Raw genomic sequence first — 24,103 nt, forward strand, 5'->3', positions numbered from 1 at the left:
AGGAATAAACCTAACCAAAGAAGTAAAGGATCTACACCCTAAAAACTACAGAACACTTCTGAAAGAAATTGAGGAAAACACAAAGAGATGGAAAAATATTCCATGCTCATGGATTGGCAGAATTAATATTGTGAAAATGTCAATGTTACCCAGGGCAATTGACACGTTTAATGCAATCCCTATCAAAATACCACGGACTTTCTTCAGAGAGTTAGAACAAATTATTTTAAGATTTGTGTGGAATCAGAAAAGACCCTGAATAGCCAGGGGAATTTTAAAAAAGAACACCATAGCTGGGAGCATTACAATGCCAGATTTCAGGTTGTACTACAAAGCTGTGGTCATCAAGACAGTGTGGTACTGGCACAAAAACAGACACATAGATCAATGGAACAGAATAGAGAATCCAGAAATGGACCCTCAACTTTATGGTCAACTAATATTCGACAAAAGAGAAAAGACTATCCACTGGAAAAAAGACAGTCTCTTCAATCAATGGTGTTGGGAAAATTGGACATCCACAGTCAGAAGAATGAAACTAGACCACTCTCTTGCACCATACATAAAGATAAACTCAAAATGGATGAAAGATCTAAATGTGAAACAAGATTCCATCAAAATCCTAGAGGAGAACACAGGCAACACCCTTTTTGAACTCGGCTATAGTAACTTCTTGCAAGATACATCCACGAAGGCAAAAGAAACAAAAGCAAAAATGAACTATTGGGACTTCATCAAGACAAGGAGCTTTTGCACAGCAAAGGATACAGTCAACAAAACTCAAAGACAACCTACAGAATGGGAGAAGATATTTGCCAATGACGTATCAGATAGAGGGCTAGTTTCCAAGATCTATAAAGAACTTATTAAACTCAACACCAAAGAAACAAACAATCCAATCATGAAATGGGCAAAAAACATGAATAGAGGAAGACATAAAAGTGAGATTTGGTTCACTTTTAATCCCCATTCAATCTAAGCAGTTATCTTCTTCTCTGACCATCTGCGTTTCCTTCATCAGGAAGCTTGGAATGAATGGGGCAGGGGCTCTGTGTCTGCTGATTGCCTGGTCTGAGGTGTCTTTGCTGACTGTTTGAGTCCTCTAGGGGGCACTGCGGGCCGTACAAGACATCAAGACTTTCTGATGGTCAGGGTTGAATGTTAGTTAAGGAGAGAACAGAAGTCAAGTGAGCCAGTCCATTATGGATAGCAAAGGTGGCAGAATGCGGGTGGGGGTGGGGGTGGGGCAGGGAATCTGTGTCAGTTCATCTCATGTTTTCAGCTCTGCCATTTCAACTTCAGACATGTCGAGGCCATGACCCTATATCCAAGTAATTATTCTCAGAACAGGGTAGGATTTTTCTGGGCATTGTGATGTCACCATGGAAGCTCAATAGAAAACATGGTTTACAAGCTGCCAATTGTTATGAATAAAATCCCCGAAAATTACTGCCATTGAAATTTTTTCAATACCGCAGATATCCTCCCTCTTCGTACATCCATGCTGAGAGTGGAGAGAACAAGAATGTAGAGAAGAAGAAGAGAGGAAAAAGTAAGGAACAGAAATAGAAGGAAAGGTAGAGGACAATGTTGACTTTGACCGGCCATGTGTGACTTGGCCAGACTCAGCTGTGTAAGTGAGCAGGTGTCCACCAGTTGCACAGGAGACTAAGAGAGCTGGAAATTAAATTAGAGAGGACGTTATGCAGACATCTTATTTTTCACTGACCAAATTCTGTTTGGAATCATTATCTATGCAGATGGGAAATGTCTCTATTGGTTTCTAGAACTATCTTGATATCAGGAAATTGTAGGTATTTCTGCAATACCCAATGCAAACTATCAGATGGTTCACCACGATCAACTATTATTATATAACTGAATTCTCACATTGTCTGTCCAATGATGCAATTTTGGGAATGGAGTCACTCTTCCCTATGATTTATCAAGGTTCTGCATAACCCAGAGACGCTGATACTTCTAGAAATATCATCCACCTTTCCTCACACACTAACCCATACATTCTTACGTAAAGTGTTTATGAAAAGAAAAAGAACTCATATCTTTCTATACTGGAAATATTGCCCCTCTCCCTCGGCAGTGTTGGCAAGTGCAATTTTTTTTTTAATTTATGATAATCACAGAGAGAGAGAGAGAGGCAGAGACATAGGCAGAGGGAGAAGCAGGCTCCATGCACCGGGAGCCCGACGTGGGATTCGATCCCGGGTCTCCAGGATCGCGCCCTGGGCCAAAGGCAGGCGCCAAACCGCTGCGCCACCCAGGGATCCCCGGCAAGTGCAATTTTGAAGACATTACTGTGCAGTATCACCGGGGCCCTGTGGGAGGAGTCTCGAGTTTTGTGAATGATGGGACTGAGGTGTGATTGGTGCCCCGTGATTCTAGTGGAACAGATTGAGTGTAAGAACAGTTTCGCTGGACCCGGATTCTACACTCTGTAGAGTAGGGGTGAAGGCACCTCATTGACTAGACAAGGAATCATGAAGAGACACTGGGACGCTCTGCTGGGGCTCCTGTGGGTCCATGTTTGCTGTGAGTGAGGCGATCCCGAATGGGGCCTGGGGAGTGGTCCAGGGAGCTGACACTGAGCTAGAGGGTCCTATATGCTCAGTGGTGTTTCTTGGGATGTTTAGAGATTGAAAGCTGCATCAGTGCTCTCCAGTGATATCATTTGTGTTTGTTTTTCTCTTTCTAGCAGTAGTGACAGGGATGAAGGTGGAGCAGAGCCCTTCAGCCCTGAGCCTGCAGGAGGGAGCCAGCTCTATCCTCAAGTGCAATTACTCTAGCGCAGTGAACAGTGTGCAGTGGTTCCGACAGAATCCCGGGGGCGGAAGCCTCACCAGGCTGTTTTACATAGCTTCAGGGATGAAGCAGAGCGGGAGGCTAAACTGCACACTGAATGCTAAGGAACTGTTCAGCACCCTCCACGTTGCGGCCTCTCAGCTGGAAGACTCAGCCACCTACCTGTGTGCGGTGGAGGCACAGTGCTCCCTGGTGATCTGCAGCCTGCCCCCAAACTGCCGCTGGGCCTGCAGCACCAGCACTTCCCTGGGGAGGGCATTTGCCCCCACAGCAGCCTGTGCAGTTTTACAATTTCAGCTTTCTCTTACAATACTTTTTTCCTCCTAATATTAGGTGCATCAGTGCTGTTGTTTCACTTACTTTCCTTGCCCTTTTTCTTTCCAGAAAAATTATTTGTAGGTAAAAACCTCTATGAAGGAGCTTGAAGCAAATGATAGAGAGGCGCACATCCAATGCCCTGATAAATAGATCTCTGGCACTACCCCTAAAGTACCTGTAAAATAATAGAAATAGAACAGGCTTAAAAAAATGATACCCATCAACAGATAGAAATACCGAGATTGTTTCTTAGCCTGTAGGTGGTCCGTGTTCAAGGAAATGTGAAGAGAATGTGTACAATGTTCTTTTAAGTCTTTGTTAGCTTTTTCAGTCTTGGGAATAGAAATAGAATTATGTATTTTTATTGAAGTCCAGGAATTCTACTTATCCCACTACATATATTTTCTGTTTCAGTAATATAATCCCTGGTAAAGAAGTAGTTCATTTTATACAGGTACAAAGGGAAGATTTTAGACTGTAAGTGACTTGGTTGAGCTCATATTATTCCTAAGTTAATAATCTGAGGTGACAGGAGAGCTTATCCTCTGAGTACCTGTTATTGAATGCCCTATAGAAGCACAAGTCTAAATGACTTCTACTGATCAATTTATATAATGTGTGGACATATATCACTGACCACGGTATATCCTTTTAAGGCATTTTTAAAGACCACCTTGTGGAGAAGAGCTTGTGGAGATTTTCATTCTGTTCCATGAAAATACATTGCTCTTCCTCACGTTTTGAATGAATCTATTACTCATGATTTTGTAACATCATTCCCAGGTTGGGAAAGGGAGCAGAAAGCTTCCAAGACTGTGCAGAGGAATCTCTTCTCTGTTGTAGCCAGAGACAAAGACTTCTGAGACCAAACTCAAAGTTGAACCTATCATGTGGTCCAATTACAGCAGAAATTGAATTCCAGCCTGTGCCGGTTTTTATGTTCATGCAGAACATTGGTAGGAAGGACTGGGACCGTGAAAAATCAGATGGAGTTAGCTGGACAGACTCGCAGTAGCTGGGAGCAGAGGTAGCTTCTCGAATATGTGACCTGACAGTCACAGAGCCCGCAACTCTCCCAAGGACCCCTGCCCTTCATTGAATGCTGTGAAATCCTAAGAATGTGTTGCAATTCCTAATGATTTTATCTTCGTACTTGTCTTTAATGAGTGAGTCCCAGAAGTGGGAGGAATAGGTGCCTGAGCAGAAGCTATACATAGGGCAGCAGGACACAGGCAGGAACACGTGCAGGCTCAGGTTCTGGGTCACAGCAGGCTGTGTGTGAAGTGAGCTGTTGGCAGGACCACCTGCTGTGCCTGTGCCTGCTTTGGACTCTCTGGGGCTTTGGTATGCAGCAAGGGGTGTAGTAAAGTTTGTTGGGAAATTACTACAAAGGAAAGTGTATACATGGACATTTCAATAAAGGTATTTGGCAGTTTCTTACACAACTAAACACAGTCTTTTTTTTTAAAAAAACATTTTATTTATTTATTTATTCATGAGAGACACACTGAGGGAGAGAGAGGCAGAGACACAGGCAGAGAAAGAAGCCGGCTCCATGCAGGGAGCCCGATGAGGGACTCGATCCCGGGACTCCAGGATCGTGCCCTGGGCCAAGGGCAGATGCTTAATCCCTGAGCCACCCAGGCATCCCCTAAACAAACTCTTAACATATGAATCAGCAGTGGCCTTCCTTTTATTTATCCAAAGAGGTTGAAAATTTATATGTACACAGACTTGTACACAGGAGTTTTATAGTAGTTTTATTTTACCAAAATTTGGAAGCAAGCAGCATGTTCTTCAATAGGTGAATGAATAAATAAATAGCGGTACATTTAAAAAATGGAATATGGTTGATGCTAAAAAGACAGGCGGTATGAAACCATGAAGAGATAGGGGAACCTCATATGCATTTTACTCAGTAAAAACAGCCCATCTGAAAGGGCTATATAGGGTATGATTATGAGGCTGCAATGCTGACGCTGATCATAACTGGGAGGAGGCATGAAGACATCCATGGGAGCTTTGATCATGTTCTGGTGGCTGTAGATGAACTGTGAGTTGAGCGTTTATGGGAAACAGATTATATTAGGGGATATTCTTCAGAAGTCAAGACTGGTTTTACTCAGGTTTTCTCCATTTAGGGTAGAAAAAGAGCATTCGGAAGCATAATAACCTGGAATCTGCTCTCTTTGTTCTGACCTTTTCTTTCTGCATAGGGGTCAGCCAAGGAGAGAATGTGGAGCCGCATCCTTCACCTGAGTGTCCAGGATGGAAACACCTCTGCCATCAACTGGAGTTATTCAGACAGTGGCTCAGACTACTTCCCTTGGTATAAGCAAGAATTTGGGAAGGTCCCCAGCTCATGATAGACATTCGTTCCTCTATGGCCGAAAAAGAAGACCAAAGACTCACTGTTTTCTTGAATAGGATGGGGCCCAACACCTCTCCTGCACATCGCAGCCACCCAGCCTGAAGACTCAGCTGTGTACTTCTGTGCAGCGAGCACACTGTGCTTCCGAGGCACCTGCTGCCTCCACTCAACCCTGTGACTGGGGCAGCCCCTGTCCTTTGGCACAGACCATCAAGTACAGCATTTGTCCTATTGTTTGTCTGCATGTGGAAACTTGTGTTAGACGTTAAAAACATATTAGGTTTTAAGATATTAGGATGGAGATGACCCAGACAGGGTTAGAGCATTTTGTTGGATGACTATTGTTTAATGGATTCTTGAAATGATTTAGAAATGCTTTCTTTTGAAATTTAGGTTTTAAGATGACTTTACCTTTGCTATTCAGACTCCTCTCCTATGAATAACTCCTAGGTCCTAGTAACTAACTATTGTGTTTCAAAAATAGCGTTTACAATTTTTTTATGATTCTAAAACATTATGTGTCAAAGAAAGAAATATGGACAGTGGATATGTGAAAGCGATAAATCTGTTATCTAATAATAATGCTAACATTCCTTTTAGTCCCTACAAATACTCATTAGAATTAGATTCATGATTTTTTGGCTTTATGTGTTTTGATTTGAGCATTCCCCACTTCATCAGTTCTTTCCCTCAAATGTCTGCTTTTTTATTTTTTATTTTTCATTTAACCTGTACTTTAAAATTGCTCTGTGAGTTATTTGAATGAAGTACAGTTTCGTATTAATTTTGTTCCTCTGTATTTGGGTCAAAAGTTGACAGCATCTCTATGTACTTTGGTCACTTTCTTTTCAGAAATTGTGTCTCTGATTTTACCTTATAGGCCAGGGATGATATGTACTGTTTGTGTGTTTGAGGGAAATTAAGATAGGGAGTGATTTGACAATGTGAGCCTCAGATAAAACTCAGACACTTATTCTTGTTTACAAAATTCTTTAAGTATCTATTCATAATAACTCTCTCATAGTATTTTGGAGAAAGAATTTTGTATTTCAATCACTGCTATATTTGCAGTACCTAGGAGAAACTTTTCCACATAACTGATTATTAGTAGATGTTAAAGAAAGAAGGAAGAGAGAATTCTTCTACTTAATTTTAATTTAAGCTTCATGATTGATGTCAGTTTACAAATTTATCGAGGAAAAATAAAAGTCCTTAAAGTGTATATGTGATTATTTGTTTTAGAACATACGGCTTCTTTGTTTTTTTAAAAGATTTTATTTATTTATTCATTATAGAGGGAGAGAAAAAGAGAGAGAGAGAGACAGGCAGAGGGAGAAATAGGCTCCATGCAGGGAGCCTGATGTGGGACTGGATCCTGGGCTCCAGGATCACACCCTAGACCGAACGCAAGTACTAAACCACGGAACCACCCCACCCTGGGATCCCCTAGAACATATTGTTTCTATTTTGATGTCTCTTATTTTCTTTTTATGTCTCTCTTAATGATACTCTGCTTGTTTGAAGATAATTCAATTTATTCTCGATTTAGGAATTTTTTGTTTTCATTATAATGAAAACCTTTCTTTCTGAGTTGTATGGGAAAACTTTTATATGCATGTATCAGCCACTTTACTATTATTAGTAGATTGCACAGAGGCATTTGGACTAATGGCTCATGTAGGGATGACATACTAAACCTCTCTGCCACTTGTTCATGTTTGACTGAATTAAATATTACTAATCACAACCTTCTTTTTTTAAAAAAAGTTATTTCTCTGATGTTGTAGAGAAGTTAAAGGTATGAAAGAAGTGGTGTAGATATTTAATTGCCTCATTCTCCCACCCCTGCTCAAGAGTAGGCTCCTTTCAAGGTCCCTCGAACTTTTCTGAACTAATGATGGATATTGTTAGCATTTGCATGGAGAGTGATACCTCTTAGCTGAGTTATTGTTGTGAATTATTTGCTAACTGACTTGCTTTTACTTGGAAAGTCCACACATTAAAATTGGTGGAAAACACCTAAACAAAGGAGGTTAGTACTGTAGCCCCAAACCTCAATAGGCTGGATTCTTTCCCTCCTTATACCACGAGCTCCTGTGCAGTAGAAGCAAGGCGACTCTTGATTGGTCCATTTCCTCCAAGCTTGATAGTGGAGTCAGAGGGAATCATGCCTCTATATTATTGGTTTAATTTCTTAAGTTAGAATTAAGAGAGGATGCAGTTATTTCAGTACTGAATATTTTAAATATGTAGGTGAGAATTCGTTCAGTGAAAGAATGAAAGTACTTTTTCCAGAGTGTGCAGTGAGTACTGGCTCAGATCCAGACACATTCTGGCTTGAAACCTTCACCATGGTTGGTGCATTTGTTTCCTCCTGCCTCAGGACAATGTAGTACAAACTTTAAGGCCTTCTCTTGATCCTCTGAAGCCAAATTGGATGATGACAGTCTCCCTTTTGTTTGCTTTCTCTAGGATGGTGTGACTGAATTTGTGTGATTTCTCCCAGTCTGACGGAGTGAGGCTGCTTTCTGGAAGCGCTCACTAGCCACTTCTAAAAGCTCACTGTTGTCTTCCTGTGTGTGCTGGTGACAGGCTATAGGGTGTGTGAAGAATGGGTGAGTGACTGCGTGTTGTGTGTGTCCATGGATCATTTGTGTGGGTCTACAGGCAGACCATCTCCAGTGGCTTGTGGGCAGATTCCTCATGGAGGCCATGCCATGGTTTGTAGGGTCCATGTTGGTTTACTGTCCTCCAGAAGCCCGGGGTGCTGCCCCCCTAGGTGCCCCCCCCCAGGTGAGCAGTCAGCCTCAGTGTTCTGGATGGGGCTGGAAAGAGTGTTCTCTTTGGTAGCATCCTCCAGAGCTGGGGCAACCAGGTGCTCACTCACATGTTCTCTTTTCCCTCCATGGGAAATCACAGGCTTGAAAGTTTCTCTTGGTGGACAGCTGTGCTAATGGGCAGGGCTGATGAGGGTAAAGTGAAACTGCTCTTCGTGCCTTCGTCAATCTGTCCAATTTAGATGTGTTTTGTTCCACAGCGTACTGTTTTTCTCAGCTGGGCTTTTTCATAGGCACTATGTCAGTTTAGCATATAATTCTGAAAAAGAGTGGGTTTTTTTGGGGTGCAGACAGAGATGGTAGAAAATTCCTATTTTGGTATTTTGATCTCAGTGTCAAAATTTTTTATTAAATTAATTAATTAATTTTAAATACCTTAATTGAACGTGGTTTCTTTCTTTCTTTCTTTCTTTCTTTCTTTCTTTCTTTCTTCTTTCTTTCTTTTTCTTTCTTTTTGAAAATTTTATTTATTTTTGGAGAGAGAGAGCAGGAGCAGCTGGAGGTGCAGAGGGAGAAGCACACTCCCCACTGAGTAGGGAGCTGATGCAGGGCTGGATCAGAGACCTCATGATATGACCCATGCCAAAGGCAGAAGCTTATCCAATTGAGTCATCTTGATGCCCCTAAATTTTTAATTTAAAAATAATTATATGGAAAATTGACTCTTTTTGGTGTACAGTGCTGTGATTTTTGAATTTTAATACATTTTATAGGTCCTATAACCATCTGAGTATCATCTACAGACCAGTTTCATCGCTCTCCAAAACTCCTATGTTCCTTTCCTTTGCCTTTACATGCGTGCTTCCATATTCCCAACCAAACATTGGTCTATTCTTCTTTTTGTGTTTTTAAGAATGTCATCTTGGTGGAAGCCTACAACACATAGAGTTATGAGAACTACGTGTCTTGGTTGGAGGAACCACATGCCACAGGGCACATGCATGATCCCTGTCACCCCTCTCAGTGTTTCCTACCCCTGATGATTGGAAGTTATTTTCATAGGAATGTCTCACTATTCAAGTGTTTAAATTCCTTGAGATACTTGATATAAATCAAGTTTTACAAAATATATTCGGCATTTGGTAATGCAGAGGTGGTGTTGAAGTTCGGATCAACTCATATAATCAAGCTGAGTATGTTCTGTACACAAGCTTTGTTGCACAGATATCACCCTAAATTGTTATCAATAGATACCTTCTGACATTTTAAGGGTAATTTAATTGATGAAGATTCACTCTAATCACTACCAATTAGGGTATGGTGATTATCTGGCTTCTGCAGGAGTTGATATGAAATAGCATATCTAATAATCATTCAACGTTGTTGCACTGGCAATGTCTGTGCAGAGCTGAGCTATAGCACTAGGGTGAGTATTGTGTCAATAAAAGGCCATACCCATGCAAGTTATTTTATTAGTGAGTAATTCAGAGTAATCAGAAATATCTAACATCTTACCATTAGAGTGGGAAAACATTTCTAAAAGATAAAAATAACCTCAAAAGAGTGCAAAGAAAAATATTGCAACCAGTGGTACCAAACACCTAGATTAGTTCTCTTTTAATGGCCTTGGGTGGGACTGTCTGCTTCATGCAATTACATGTTTCTTTCTAGGATATTGCATGTGCTCTCACCTGTGGAATGCCCATTTCTGCTGAATTTCTGGAGGACTTCAGTTTAGGATCTCTAATATGAGAAACTTTTTCAATTCTGGTCAATGAAGGATGTAAGATGTCAGAAAGTTGATGTAACCATGGATCCATTTCTGGTACTTTATCTACCTAACTGGTAATAAAATGTAGATATAAGGTCAATTTGCAAGTCTCAATGGCAATCTTTTCCTGAGGTTGTTCAGAGTACCAAAGGTTTAGGTCAAGTAAAGGTGGTTAAATGAATGGGCAGAGGCAATCTGTGCCTAGGACGAAAGGAAGAGTGTCAAGAGTTTACTTACTTAGTTCAATATGCGAAGATTGGAATACATATGATGTGGCACATTCTGAGTTATGTGGGCCACAGTGAGCAGTACATAGTGCGACAGCCTCAGACTTTGTGAGGGAAACACACAGGCCACAAAGGCTAAGGTGGTAGTAGGCCACAGTAGTTGAAGGGTAACTGCTATAATTATTCATTTCAGTGTAATAGTGCATTCATTGTTTCTACTTTTCCAGAGGATTGGGGTGTAATAGGAGAAATGAAATTTCTGTGTGAGGGCTAACCTTACCTAACTGTCCCAGAGAAATTTGCTCTGCTATCTCGGGACTAACTAAAATTGCATAGGCAGTAAACACAGAATCCAGTTGATAGTTAAATCTTGTGATTGTTGTAGTTTTCTGACAGGAGAGTGGTTCAATCCATGTAGAAAAGAAAATACTCGTATCAGTCCATACTCATAGGTCATGGAGGGAATAGCTTTGTGGAAGATCCCTTTGGAGACACTCAAATGTTTCCTTGGGACAGTATTCTGGACCATTATCCATGTTTCCAGATTTTTGGGTTTTGTTGAGTCCCAGAAGGCATGAATAGCCTCACTGTCTGCCATCCTAGGAAAGTCTCCCCACTAGTGTTAGTTTAATGTTGCATCCCCAGTGTGATGTGTTATCTCTGGTGGATTGTAGCAACTGGTCATCAGAGATCATTTGGCTGCACCAGGCAGCTATCTTGGCTTACATAGCTTGGTTTCATGGATCATCAAATCAATCACTCCTAGTGATTCTTTACAGAATTTAGTGCCAAATTTTCTTCAACTATGATGGTCTATTTTACTTTTTCCATGGTTTTGTCTTTATGGGCTTTTTAAAAGATTTTATTTATTCATGAGAGGCAAAGAGGGGCAAAGACATAAGCAGAGGGAGAAGCTGGTTTCCTGTGAGAAGCTTGATGCGGGACTGATCCTAGGATCCTGGGATCATGACCTGAGCCAAAGGCAGACACTTTTACACAGATCCACCAGGTTCCCCTTTCTCTTTATGTTTTTAAAGAGGTACTTACATAAGGACCTTAGTTGGAAATTTTTGTTTTCGATATTGACATACCTAAGCATCTTAAACATTATTTTTATGAAAAATTTAAAAAATTTCATTGAATACATCAAATGATTTGTGTTTTTGCTGTGCATTTCTACTAGGATGCAGGAGATACATAAAGGGGTTAAGAAAAGTTAGAAAGTTAAGAAACCACGTTTCCTTATAGCATTTGGAAGATGTGACCTATATTAAAAACATATTGAGGGGATCCCTGGGTGGCTCAGAGGTTTGGCGCCTGCCTTTGGCCCAGGGCGTGATGATCCTGGGGACCCGGGATTGAGTCCCACGTCGGGCTCCCGGCATGGAGCCTGCTTCTCCCTCTGCCTGTGTCTCTGCCTCTCTCTCTCTCTCTCTCTGTCTATCATGAATAAATAAATAAGTAAACCTTTAAAAAAATTAAAAAAACATATTGACTGACACCGACTACTTGATATTTTGTAAATTGACATAGTCAAGATGTATTAATGTTGCTTCTGCTGAGGGATTGTGTTTTATAACGGAATCTAGAGTTGGATAGTGTCTCTTTCCATGTTTAGGGTCTCTAGCCAACGTGTCCCCATTTCAGGCCCTGTCCACCAGGGGGTACAGCTTCCTAGCACAAACTCATTTCCTGTGTGAATGGAGGGCTTCCACTGATCATTTCTCTCTCACTCCAGCGTTTCCTCACGTTACGAATAAAGAAGATTATTTGGGTGTCACTCCAGAGATGAAGTGTTCTCCAGGTTTCATGATTGTCCTACTCTTAGTGCTTGGTAAGTGCAATGTCTCTTAAAATTTGGATTCTTTTCTTCCATTGTGTCAGCAAAACCTTTAACTAATTTTATCCAAGAGCTTCATGCCCAAGGTGACACAGATCTCTTTCCTTTTTTCCTAGGACAAACCCACGGAGACTTAGTGACCCAGATGGAAGGCCAGGTGACCCTTTCAGAAGAGGCTTTCCTGACTGTGAACTGTAATTATTCAGCATCAGGGTACCTTGCCCTTTTCTGGTATGTCCAGTATCTGAGAGAAGGTCCACAACTCCTCCTGAAAGCATCAAGAGACAAGGAGAAGGGAAGTAACAAAGGTCTCGAAGCCACCAATGACAGATCATCCAGATCCTTCCACTTGAAGAAAAGCTCAGTGCAAATGTCAGACTCAGCTGTGTACTACTGTGCCCTGAGAGACACGGTGACTGGGACTGCAGGGGGAGCTGGGTGCAAACTCTGAGCAGAGCAGGGGCGTGGACGCTGAGCCTCCCTGACTGATCCACTCTGGTTCCAGCACAGTCTGTGGTTGTTTGTCTCTCAGTATCTGGTTGATGCAAAAATCATATAAACAGGTATAGCATAGGAACCAAAGTAACACTGCCCACCCAGCTGTTCATTTGTGACATTAACAATAGTTTGATGACAAGAGTTCCTCAGTCAGGGTGTCAGCAATTTCAAGGTAAAATCACATAACAATGAAGTGGTCTCTTGCTCATCCTTGTTGTGAATGTCCAGTCCCACAAGTTGTTCAGGCCACTCTGGTGGGTATCACTGTGCCTTATGACACTTTTCCAGAGACACAGTGTGCCTGAGAAGGTAGCATCTGCCCAGTGTTTTACAGAGTATGGCACGAAGTGTGATGGGAGAGCTAGAGCTCCCAAACCAGGTCCTGTTTTTATTTTTATGTTTTTAATGACTTTATTTATTCATGAGAGACACACACAGAGAGAGAGAGGCAGAGACACAAGCAGAGGGAGAAGCAGGCTCCTCACAGGAAGCCCGATGTGAGATTTGATCCCAGGACCCTGGGATCATGCCCTGAGCCGAAGGCAGATGCTCAACCACTGAGCCACCCAGGTGTCCCTAAAGCAGGTTTTAGTAGAGAAAGAAGGTAAGGGCAGAATGCAGGAGGAACACATATACCCAAGCAATGAAAATGAGAGGCCATGGACCTTTGCCCTGCTTTGTTTTGTAGGAAACCAGGTAATAGACATAGTCTGATATTCAAAATGAAGAGGTGGGAGCAGAAACAGAATGAAGGAAGTGGCTTATGTCCTGGCCAGTTGACTTTCTAGCAGTAAGTACTCGGGTGAGATACTTTTCAGTGCCCAGGAAATGTGGTGAGAGAAAATGCTCTTGTGCTGATGCTTCTTAACAATATAGATAGACAGGTTGCAGTGGGAAGGAAACCCTATAGATTTCTCTAAGTCCTGTTTTACAACCTCTCGCAGAGGGCCACAAATCATGGGATTGGGAGAATGCATGGAAGTAAGTGAAGATTGGGAAGGAATAATAGAAAAAGCAATGTATGTATTGCACTACCAGGCTTTGCCAATACTGTTGCAATCTTATTTTAAAAATATTTTTAAAGATTTATTTATCTTAGAGAGCTATGGAGAGTGAGAGAGTGGAGCTGGGGGAGGGTGGTGGGATGGGGAGGGACAGAGGGAGAAAGAGATCTAAAGCACATTCAGCTCAGCCACGAGCCAGACCAATTTCACCACTCTGATATCATGACTTGAGCCAAAATCAAGAGTCAGGTGCTTGGCCAACCTTGCCACCCAAGTACCCTTTGATCTTTTTAATTATTTTCTCCTTATCAGTAGATTTTATGAACGAGCTATGATCAGACTCTTAATACATTTCCTTATATATTAGTTATATATTCTGGATTTCAAGTAATTTTTTATTCAATTGGTTTAAAATATATTTTTTTTCCAAAATGCATGTGAAAATATACTATAAATAATTCAAAGGACATATATTAAGAATTTTTCTCAGACATTTGGGTAAAATGGTAGACTAAGCGTGCCTGGCTGGCTCAGTCAATAGAACTGAAATTCTTAATCTCGGGTTTGTAAATTCCAGTCCCTTGGTGGGTAATGAGATGACTTGAAGTAAAATCTTTAAAAATATCTACGGGAGATTAATGCTTATCTATTGATTTGTTTAAAACTCTATTAAAAATGCCACTGATTTCTGTGCATTGATTTTCTATCCTGCCACATTGCCGAATTGCTGTATGAGTTCTAGCAATCTTGGGGTGGAGTCTTTTGGGTTTTCTAAGTACAGTATCACGTCATCTGCAAAGAGAGAGAGTTTGACTTCTTCTTTGCCAATTGGAATGCCTTTTATTTCTTATTGTTGTCTGATTGCTGAGGCTAGGACTTCTAGTACTCTGTTGAATAACAGTGGTGAGAGCAGACATCCCTGTCGTGTTCCTTATCTTAGGGGAAAGGCTCCCAGTGTTTCCCCATTGAGAACGATATTTGCTGTGGGCTTTTCATAGATGGCTTTTAAGATACTGAGGAATATTTGCTCTATCCCTACCTGTGAAGAGTTTGGATCAGGAATGGATGCTGTATTTTGTCAAATGCTTTCTCTGCATCTATTGAGAGGATCATATGGTTCTTGTTTTTTCTCTTGGTGATATGATCAATCACATTGATTGCTTTACGAGTGTTGAACCAGCCTTGCATCCCGGGGATAAATCCCACTTGGTCATGGTAAATAATTTTCTTAATGTATTGTTGGGTCCTATTGGCTAGTATCTTGTTGAGAATTTTTGCATCTGTGTTCATCAGGGATATTGGTCTATAATTCTGCTTTTTGGTGGGGTCTTTGTCTGGTTTTGAAATCAAGGTGATTCTGGCCTCATTAAATGAGTTTGGAAGTTTTCCATCCTTTGGAACAGCTTTAGTAGAATAGGTATTATTTCTTCTTTAAACGTTTGATAGAATTTTCCTGGGAAGGCATCTGACCCTGGACTTTTGTGTCTTGTGTGGTTTTGATGACTGCTTCAATTTCCTCGCTGGTTATTCGCCAGTTCAGATTTCCTATTTCTTCCTGTTCCAGCTTTTGTAATTTCTGGTTTTCCAGAAATGCATCCATTTCTTCTATATTGCCTAATTTATTGCATATAGCTGCTCATACATTTAAAAAATCATTTGTGTTTCCTTTGTATTGGCTGTGATTTCTCCTCTTTCATTCATGACTTTATTAATTTGAGTCTTTTTTCTTTTTAATAAGGTTGGCTAATGGTTTATCTATCTTAATTCTTTCAAAGAACAACTCCTGGTTTTGTTGATCTGTTCTACAGGTCTTCTGGTCTGTATTTCACTGAGATCTGTTTGAATCTTTATTATATCTCTTCTTCTGCTTGGTGTAGGTTTTATTTGCTGTTCTTTCTCCAGTTCCTTTAGGTACGAGGTTAACTTGTGTATTTGAGTTTTTTCCAAATTTTTGAGGGATGCTTGTATTGTGATGTATTTCCCGCTTAGGGCCACTTTTGCTGTATCCCAAAGATTTTGAATGGTTGCATCTTCATTTTCATTAGTTTCCATGAATCTTTTTAATTCTTCTCTAATTTCCTTGTTGACCCATTCATCTTTTAGTAGGATGCACTTTAACCTCCAAGTGTTTGAGTTTCATATTCTAACATAGAGACTGAAGAAAGAGAAATTAAGGAGTGAATCCCATTTACTTTATGCACCCAAAAGCATAAGATAACTATGAATACACCTAACCAACGAGGTAAAGAATCTATACCCTAAAAACTACAAAACACTTCGGAAAGAAGTGGGGGAACACAAAAGAGATGGAAAAATATTCCATGCTCATGGATTGGAGGAATTAATATTATGAAAATGTCTATGCTTCCCAGGGCAATTGACACGTTCAATGCAATCCCTATCAAAATAACATGGACATCCTTCACAGAGTTGGAACAAATAATCTTAAGATTTGTGTGGAATCAGAAAAGACCCCGAATTGTCAGTGGAATATTTTAAAAGAAAACCGGAGCTGGGGGCATCACAATGCCGGATTTCAAGTTATACTACAAAGCTGTGGTCATCAAGACAGTGTGGTACTGGCACAAAACCAGACACACAGATCATTGGAACAGAATAGGGAACCCAGAAATGTGCCCTCAACTCTATGGTCAATTAATATTCAACAGAACAGGAAAGACTATCCACTGGAAAAAGGACAGTCTCTTCAATAAATGGTGCTGGGAAACTTGGACAGCCACGTGCAGAAGAATGAAACTAGACCGTTCTCTTACACCAGGCACAAAGATCAACTCAAAATATGTGAAAGATCTAAATGTGAGACAAGAATCCATGAAACTCCTAGAGCAGAACACAGGCAACACACACCCTTTTTGAACTTGGCCACAGCAACTTCTTGCAAGATACATCCACAAAGGCAAAAGAAACAAAAGCAAAAATGAACTATTGGGACTTCATCAAGATACAAAGCTTCTGCACAGCAAAAGAAACAGTCAACAAAACTAAAGACAACCTACAGAATGGGAGAAGATATTCGCAAATGACGTATCAGATAAAGGGCTAGTATCCAAGATCTATAAAGAATTTATTAAACCAATAGCAAAGAAACAAACAATCCAATCATGAAATGGGCAAAAGACATGAACAGAAATTTTACCAAAGAAGACATTCACATGGCCAACAAGCACATGAAAAAATGCTCTGCATCACTTGCCATCAGGGAGATACAAATCAAAACCACAATGAGATACCACCTCACCCCAGTGAGAATGGTGAAAATTAACAAGACAGGAAACTACAAATGTTGGAGAAGATGTGGAGAAAGGGGAAGGCTCTTGCACTGTTGGTGGGAATGTGAACTGGTGTAGCCATCTGGTAAACTGTGTGGAGGTTCCTCAAAGAGTTAAAAATAGAGCTACCCTATGACCCAGCAATTGCACTGCTGGGGATTTTCCCGAAAGCTACAGAAGCAGTGAAATGTTAGGACACCTGCAACCCAAAGTTACAGCAGCAATGTCCACATAGCCAAACTGTGGGAGGAGCCTCGGTGTCCACCAAAAGATGAATGGATAGAGAAGACATGATCTATATATATAATGGAATATTACTCAGCCCTCAGAAAGGACAAATACCTACAATTTGCTTTGATGTGGATGGAACTGGAGGGTATTATGTTGAGGGAAGTAAGTAAATCGGAGAAGGACAATCATTATTCAGTTTCACTCATACGGGGAATATAAAAAGTAGGGAAAGGGAGTATAGGGAAAGGAGAGTAAATGAGTGGGAAGAATCAGAGAGGATGATGGAACATGAGAGACTCCTAACTCTGGGACATGAGCAAGTGGTAGTGGAAGGGGTGGTGGGCCGGGGAATGGGGAGACTAGTTTAACGAGCGCTGATGGGGGCACTTGATGAGATAAGCACTGGTGTTATACTATATGTTGGCAAATCGAACTCCAATAAAAAATTACATAGATAAAAAATAAAAATAATAAAATAAAAAGAAACTATTAAAAAGATAATAAAGACTTCTCAAAGGGCAGAAAACCACAAACACAAATGAAACAAGGAAGGAATCCATCAACAGACGGTGATACAAATCAATTTTAGAAAATGAGCTGTAGAAGGAGAAAGGTAAATTTGCATGAAAGTCTAGATAAAGAAGAATACCAGTCCTAGTGTAGAAACACATCAATGTGTGCTGTGCCCTCCGGAAAGTGTCAGGGAAAAGAAGCACCACATAAGTTTGGATAAAATGAGGTGATAGTGTTGCTAGCGTTGGTGCATGGATGTGTGCATATATATGCCTGTAGGTGCCCATGTGTCCATGTGTTGAAGGTACTGGGGTGGAGAGAAGTAAAATAAGTGAACAAAGTGAGACAAATTTCTGAGTCACAGAACATCCATGCATTCCATGGCCCCTTATAAGAAGCAAAGATCACTTTATAAATCTAGCAGGAATTTGGATATTGATCTTTCAGGAATAGAGAAGAGAAAAAAATTCCCCTAATGTTGTGTATACTGAGTGTTTTGACTTTTGCTCACCCGTTTAACTTTTCTTTACTTAAGGAAGTTCTTAAGTTCCTCTCTATAACCCCAGGAAACCACTGATTTTTTTACTCTCTCCATAGTTTTATCTTTTCCAGAATGTCGCATACTAGGTATCAAACAGAATGCAACCTTTGTAGATTGGCTTCTTTCACTCAGAAATATGTATGTAAGTTTCCTCCATGTCAACCCATGGCTTGATAGCTCATTTGTTTTTAGCACTGAATAAATTTTTTTCTCTTATCTATAAACAATTTATCAAACTCAACACCCAAAGAACCCAAAAAATATGACCAAGAGATGGGCAGAAGAGTAAGTAGACATTTTTCCAAAGAAGATATACAAATGGCTAACAGACACATGAAAAACTCTCAACATCACTCATCATCAGGGAAACACAATACAGAACCACAATGAGATACCCTCTCACACCAGTCAGAATGGCTAAAATGAAGATTCAGGAAACCACAGATGTTGGTAAAGATGCAGAGAAAGGTGTACCCTCTTACGCTGTTGGTGGGAATGCAAATTGGTGCAGCCACTCTGGAAAACAGTATGGAGGTTCCTGAAAAATTTAAAAATAGAGTTACCTTAGGACCCTCAATTGCACTACTAAGTATTTATCCAAAAGATACAAAATAGTGATTCAAAGGAGCATGTGCACCCCAATGTTTATAGCAGTAATATGCACAATAGCTAAAGTATGGAAAAAGCCATGGATGGATGAATGGATAAAGAAGATGTGGTATGTGTATATATATATACATACCACATCTTCCTTATCATATATATATATATATATATATATATATATATATATAAAATGTAATATTACTGAAATTAAAAACAATGAAATTGGCATTTGCAGTGATGTGGATGGAACTAGAGGGTATTATGCTAAGCAAAATAAGTCAGTCAGAGAAAGACATATTCCATATGATTTCACTCATTCATGGAATATAAGAAACAAAACAGATGAACATGGGGTAAAGGAAGGAATTTATATCATGTAAGGAACACTTACCATGAGATATCGCCTCTTAAAATCTAAGCGTACAATACATGATTTTTGGCCATGGGTACAATACTGTACAGCAACTTTCTATTCTTTCATCTTGCTGGATCAATAACTTTCCCTTACCTTGTCCCCAGAGCCCATGGTAACCTCTTCTTTGATTCACTCTTTGATTCTATGTATTTGACTATTTGAGATACATTAGAGTGGAGTCATGCAATATTTGTCTTCCTGTGACTGGCTTAGTTCAGTTAACATAATGTCCTCAAGATTCATCCATGTGGTTGCGTATCATAGGATTTTCTTTTTTCTTTTTAAGGCTGACTAGGACCCTCTTACGTATATACCACATTTTCTTTATCCATTCATCTGTTGTTGGACATTCAAGCTGTTTTCCCATCCTGGCTGTTGTGAACAGTGCTGCAATGAAAACGGGAATAGTTAATAACTCTTTGAAATTTTTTTTAAATCTTTTTTTTAAATTTATTTATGATAGTCACAGATAGAGAGAGAGAGGCAGAGACACAGGCAGAGGGAGAAGCAGGCTCCATGCACCGGGAGCCCGACGTGGGATTCGATCCCGGGTCTCCAGGATTGCGCCCTGGGCCAAAGGCAGGGCCAAACCGCTGCGCCACCCAGGGATCCCACTCTTTGAGATCTTGATTTCAATTTGTATATATGAAATTGAGCCACATGTCAGGTTCTGGGCTCGGGTTGGAGCCAGCTTAAGACGCTCTCTCTCCCTCTGCCCTCCCCCACTCCAAAGCTTATGTGTACCCTGTTTTTCTAAACAAGCAAGCAAACAAAAACTCTTAGTTTGTGACTTTTTGTATTGTTTTGCTCTTTCTGCTGTAATCTTTGCTATTTCCTTTCTTTGGTAGGCCTTGAGCTTATTTTATTCTTTTCCTAGTTCCTTGAGCCATAAATTAGGTTATTTATTGGGGATCTTTTATTAGGTTATTAGACCTCCATACATAATTGCTAAGGGAATATATAAGACAAAAGAACACTTTTATTTAGTAAATAATGCACTAAGGCATGTATATGAAAGATAGGCTGTTAAAATGTTTAAGTTATTTGTATGTGTAGGTATGACTCCAAGGTTGCTTTTTTGTGATACGTTTCATTTAATATGATACTAAAATTGACCCTCCTAGTAAATAAATGTGATGTCTTAAGACGGTTGAAGTATCCCTTGATTTAAATTTGCACTTGATTTCTTTTTTTTATAAATTTATTTTTTTATTGGTGTTCAATTTGCTGATATATAGAATAACACCCAGTGCTTGATTTCTTGTGCAGAGAAAGATTATACGGAATTTTGATGATGGTTTCTCAACTTAATGTGCTTTTTAGAGGAGTTAGAAATGTGCATTTTCAGTAGTTCATAAAGTATTCCCAGTTGTGAAAGAATGGAGATTTGAGAGACAACTGTTGAAACTGTAGAAGCTGTTATTCACACTTGTTTTTATCCTTTATCAAGATGTGGAATTTGCTTAATTTTACTATCATTCTTTTCTATAAATCTCATTTTCTTCTTGGTATTTCCTCTGTCCCCATTCTCCTCTCTTTTCTGTTGGATACTACTTTTTAACCACTATCTTTTCTTTCTTAGATCGTCCTTTTGTACGAGTTACCTTAGTTTGCTAACTAGGTGTTCTCTCAGACATTTTGACTGCTTCTTTGGCAGAACTGAATCCCTTGGAATCTCTCTTAGGTGAGTGGAGTGGGTTTGTGGGGTGAGGGGGAAATTTTAGTCTTTGCGTACTGAGGCAGCAGGATAATCCCATCCTATGTGCTCACCTTTCTTGGCTGCTTTCTTTTAGGCTTGTCTCTTAAGCAATAGTAGCAAGTTTTAAAATTTTGATTTGATCCAATAATTTTTTGATTACTGATCTATTTGGAGTGATTTCTAGTATTTCAGTTTTGCTCCATACGTTTCTGTTTCTTTCTTTTCTTCTCTAGACTGTCTTCTGTTGCACTGGAGAATTCTCTTTCTGTTCTAATGACAAGTATCCTTAAATTGTGTGTGTTTGCATGTGTGCAGTTGTGTACATTTTTTCTATGTCTAATTTTATCCTCTAATATTTTTCCTTGAATATATCACCGTTTTTCCTTGGGTATGCTTTCTCTCTTGCTGATTTACTACATCTAGAAAAGCTCAGGTCTAACTGGAGCAAACTATACACTAGGTACATATCAAGACAGTAATTTCAGAAAAAGTTCATCAAAAGAGCTGATGAAATACAGTTGCAATGCACATTAAGAAAAATAATAGTAAAGGAAAAACATCCAATATAATAATCAGAACACGATTTGTCTCCATTTGTCCTCACATCCTTTGTCCCTGACTTTCCTCTTTGTGGAGCAGTTTTCACCTAGTAGGCTCATGACTTATTCCTTCAGTTCTTCCTACTTTCTGTTCCTAGAGAAATGTGCTCATGTGAGGAATGATTGAAACCTTTTGTTGTAGCATAGTATTTCATAGATTTAAAACATCATCTTAACAATTACTCAGTAGAGTAAAGGATGTAAAAATGGAAGTATATCCACAATATATAATGGAACAGATGGATATATATGGATTAACACAATAATAAGACCTACAAGATTTACTACTGAGTAGTAAAGCAAGTTACAGAAAAAAATATGCCCAAAGTATGTATTTGTATTATAACAAAGTCTAAACAAAATACTGTATATTTTCTGGTGATTGAAATCTAGTAAAATACCGAGAAATTTCAACTCCAAATTGTCAAGGTGAAGAAAGAATTAGGGTACTAAATGATGAAATGGTCAGAATTGAGAGTGGTAGTCAAAAGGGATTTTAGTCTATAGGTAATAATGCTGTTAATAATTCATATATTCACAAATTCCTCCTATGGTTAAAAGTAATAAAAAGTCATAAAAGCCATCATAAACGTTTATGCATATTCTCTCCTATTCTTGTCACAAAAAAGGGAAAAAAGAGAATGGTCACCTTCTTCATAAGATTTTATCCAGCCATCCAAAGTATAAGCTTTCTTCCCTCCTCTAGGATCAGAAGGCTTTTAGTTTTCACTCCTTTTAGGGTCCTACTCATTGACTCTATTATACTTACGTATATTTTTGTCATCCCTTGTAGACTGTAGACTAGTATGTTATCACTTTTTGTATATTCTTTTAAAAATCCAACATCCATTTATAGCTTTTATTTAAATTCTAGTTAACGTACAGTGTTATATTAATTTCAGGTGTACAATATAGTGATTCAACACTTCTAGAGAACACTTGGTGCTCATCAAGACAAGGGCACGCCTTCATCTCCTCATTATTTAACCCACTCCCCACCCCAGTCCCTTCTGGTAACTATCAGTTTGATCTCTTTTTTTTTCATAGAATGTTCATTTTTTAATTTTTAAATTTATTTTATGGAGTTCAATTTGCCAACGTACAGCATAACACCCAGTGCTCATCCCATCAAGTGCCCCCCTCAGTGCCCGTCTCCCAGTCCTCCCCACCCCCCGCCCACCTCCCTTTCCACCACCCCTTGTTTGTTTCCCAGAGTTAAGAGTCTCTCATGTTCTGTCTCCTTTTCTGATATTTCCCACTCATTTTTTCTCCTTTCCCCTTTATTCCCTTTCACTATTTTTTATATTCCCCAAAAGAATGAGACCATATAATGTTTGTCCTTCTCCGATTGACTTATTTCACTCAGCATAATACCCTCCATTTCCATCCACGTCGAAGCAAATGGTGGGTACTTGTCACTTCTAATGGCTGAGTAATATTCCATTGTATACATAGATCACATCTTCTTTATCCATTCATGTCTCGATGGACACCGAGGCTCCTCCCACAGTTTGGCTATTGTGGCCATTGCTGCTAGAAACATCGGGGTACAGGTTTCCCGGCGTTTCACTGCATCTGTATCTTTGGGGTAAATCCCCAGCAGTGCAATTGCTGGGTCATAGGGCAGGTCTATTTTTAACTCTTTGAGGAACCTCTACACAGTTTTTCAGAGTGGCTGCACCAGTTCACATTCCCAACAACAGTGCAAGAGGGTTCCCCTTTCTCCACATCCTCTCCCACATTTGTGGATTCCTGCCTTGTTAATTTTCCCCATTCTCACTGGTGTGAGGTGGTATCTCATTGTGGTTTTGATTTGTATTTCCCTGACGGCAAGTGATGCGGAGCATTTTCTCATGTGCTTGTTGGCCATGTCTATGTCTTCCTCTGTGAGATTTCTGTTCATGTCTTTTGCCCATTTCATGATTGGATTGTTTGTTTCTTTGCTGTTGAGTTTAATAAGTTCTTTATAGACCTTGGATACTAGTCCTTTATCTGATACGTCATTTGTAAGTATCTTCTCCCATTCTGTAGGTTATTTTTTAGTTTTGTTGACTGTTTCTTTTGCTGTGCAAAAGCTTCTTATCTTGATGAAGTCCCAATGGTTCATTTTTGCTTTTGTTTCTCTTGCCTTCGTGGATGTATCTTGCAAGAAGTTACTGTGGCCAAGTTCAAAGAGGGTGTTGCCTGTGCTCTCCTCTAGGATTTTGATGTAATCTTGTCTCACAGTTTGATCTCTTTAACTAAGAAGCTTTTTATTATATTTCTCTATCTTATTTTTTCGCATTGCATGTTTTGGTTTGTTTCTTAAATTTCACATGAATGACATATATGGTATTTGTCTCTCTCTCTCTCTGACTTACTTATTTCTCTCAGCATTATACAGTCTATCTCCATGCATGTCATTGCAAATGGCAATATTTCATTCTATTTTTATAGCTGAATAATAGTCCATTACACTTTTACATATTCTGAGCAAATAGCAAAACACCCCATTGAAAATAAAGCTCAATAAGTATTTAAGGATTTCTTTGAACTTTGCACTCAGGTAAAGTAGTCAAACAAGTATCAAGAGATGAGATTTAC

General features: G+C 39.6%; 1 long non-coding RNA gene and 2 gene segments (V, D, J or C); all 3 read left to right on the top strand.

Moving 5' to 3' along the window:
* The first annotated feature begins 2,394 nt into the window (after nucleotides 1–2,394).
* On the top strand, nucleotides 2,395–4,925 carry LOC112657953 (T cell receptor alpha variable 22-like). The segment is given in 2 exon segments: nucleotides 2,395–2,550; nucleotides 2,717–4,925. Coding segments are annotated over 2 exon segments (483 nt in total).
* Nucleotides 4,926–4,929: 4 nt separating this feature from the next.
* LOC118355445 (uncharacterized) lies at nucleotides 4,930–6,731 on the top strand. The gene is made up of 2 exons (XR_004817858.2): nucleotides 4,930–5,191; nucleotides 5,355–6,731. It is a non-coding gene; the product is annotated as an uncharacterized LOC118355445 (long non-coding RNA).
* A 5,250-nt stretch (nucleotides 6,732–11,981) lies between these two features.
* On the top strand, nucleotides 11,982–12,774 carry LOC112657954 (T cell receptor alpha variable 9-2-like). The segment is given in 2 exon segments: nucleotides 11,982–12,118; nucleotides 12,241–12,774. Coding segments are annotated over 2 exon segments (381 nt in total).
* Nucleotides 12,775–24,103: the final 11,329 nt, after the last annotated feature.

The sequence above is a fragment of the Canis lupus genome, chromosome 8 (assembly GCF_003254725.2).
Source record: "Canis lupus dingo isolate Sandy chromosome 8, ASM325472v2, whole genome shotgun sequence".
NCBI lineage: Eukaryota > Metazoa > Chordata > Mammalia > Carnivora > Canidae > Canis > Canis lupus.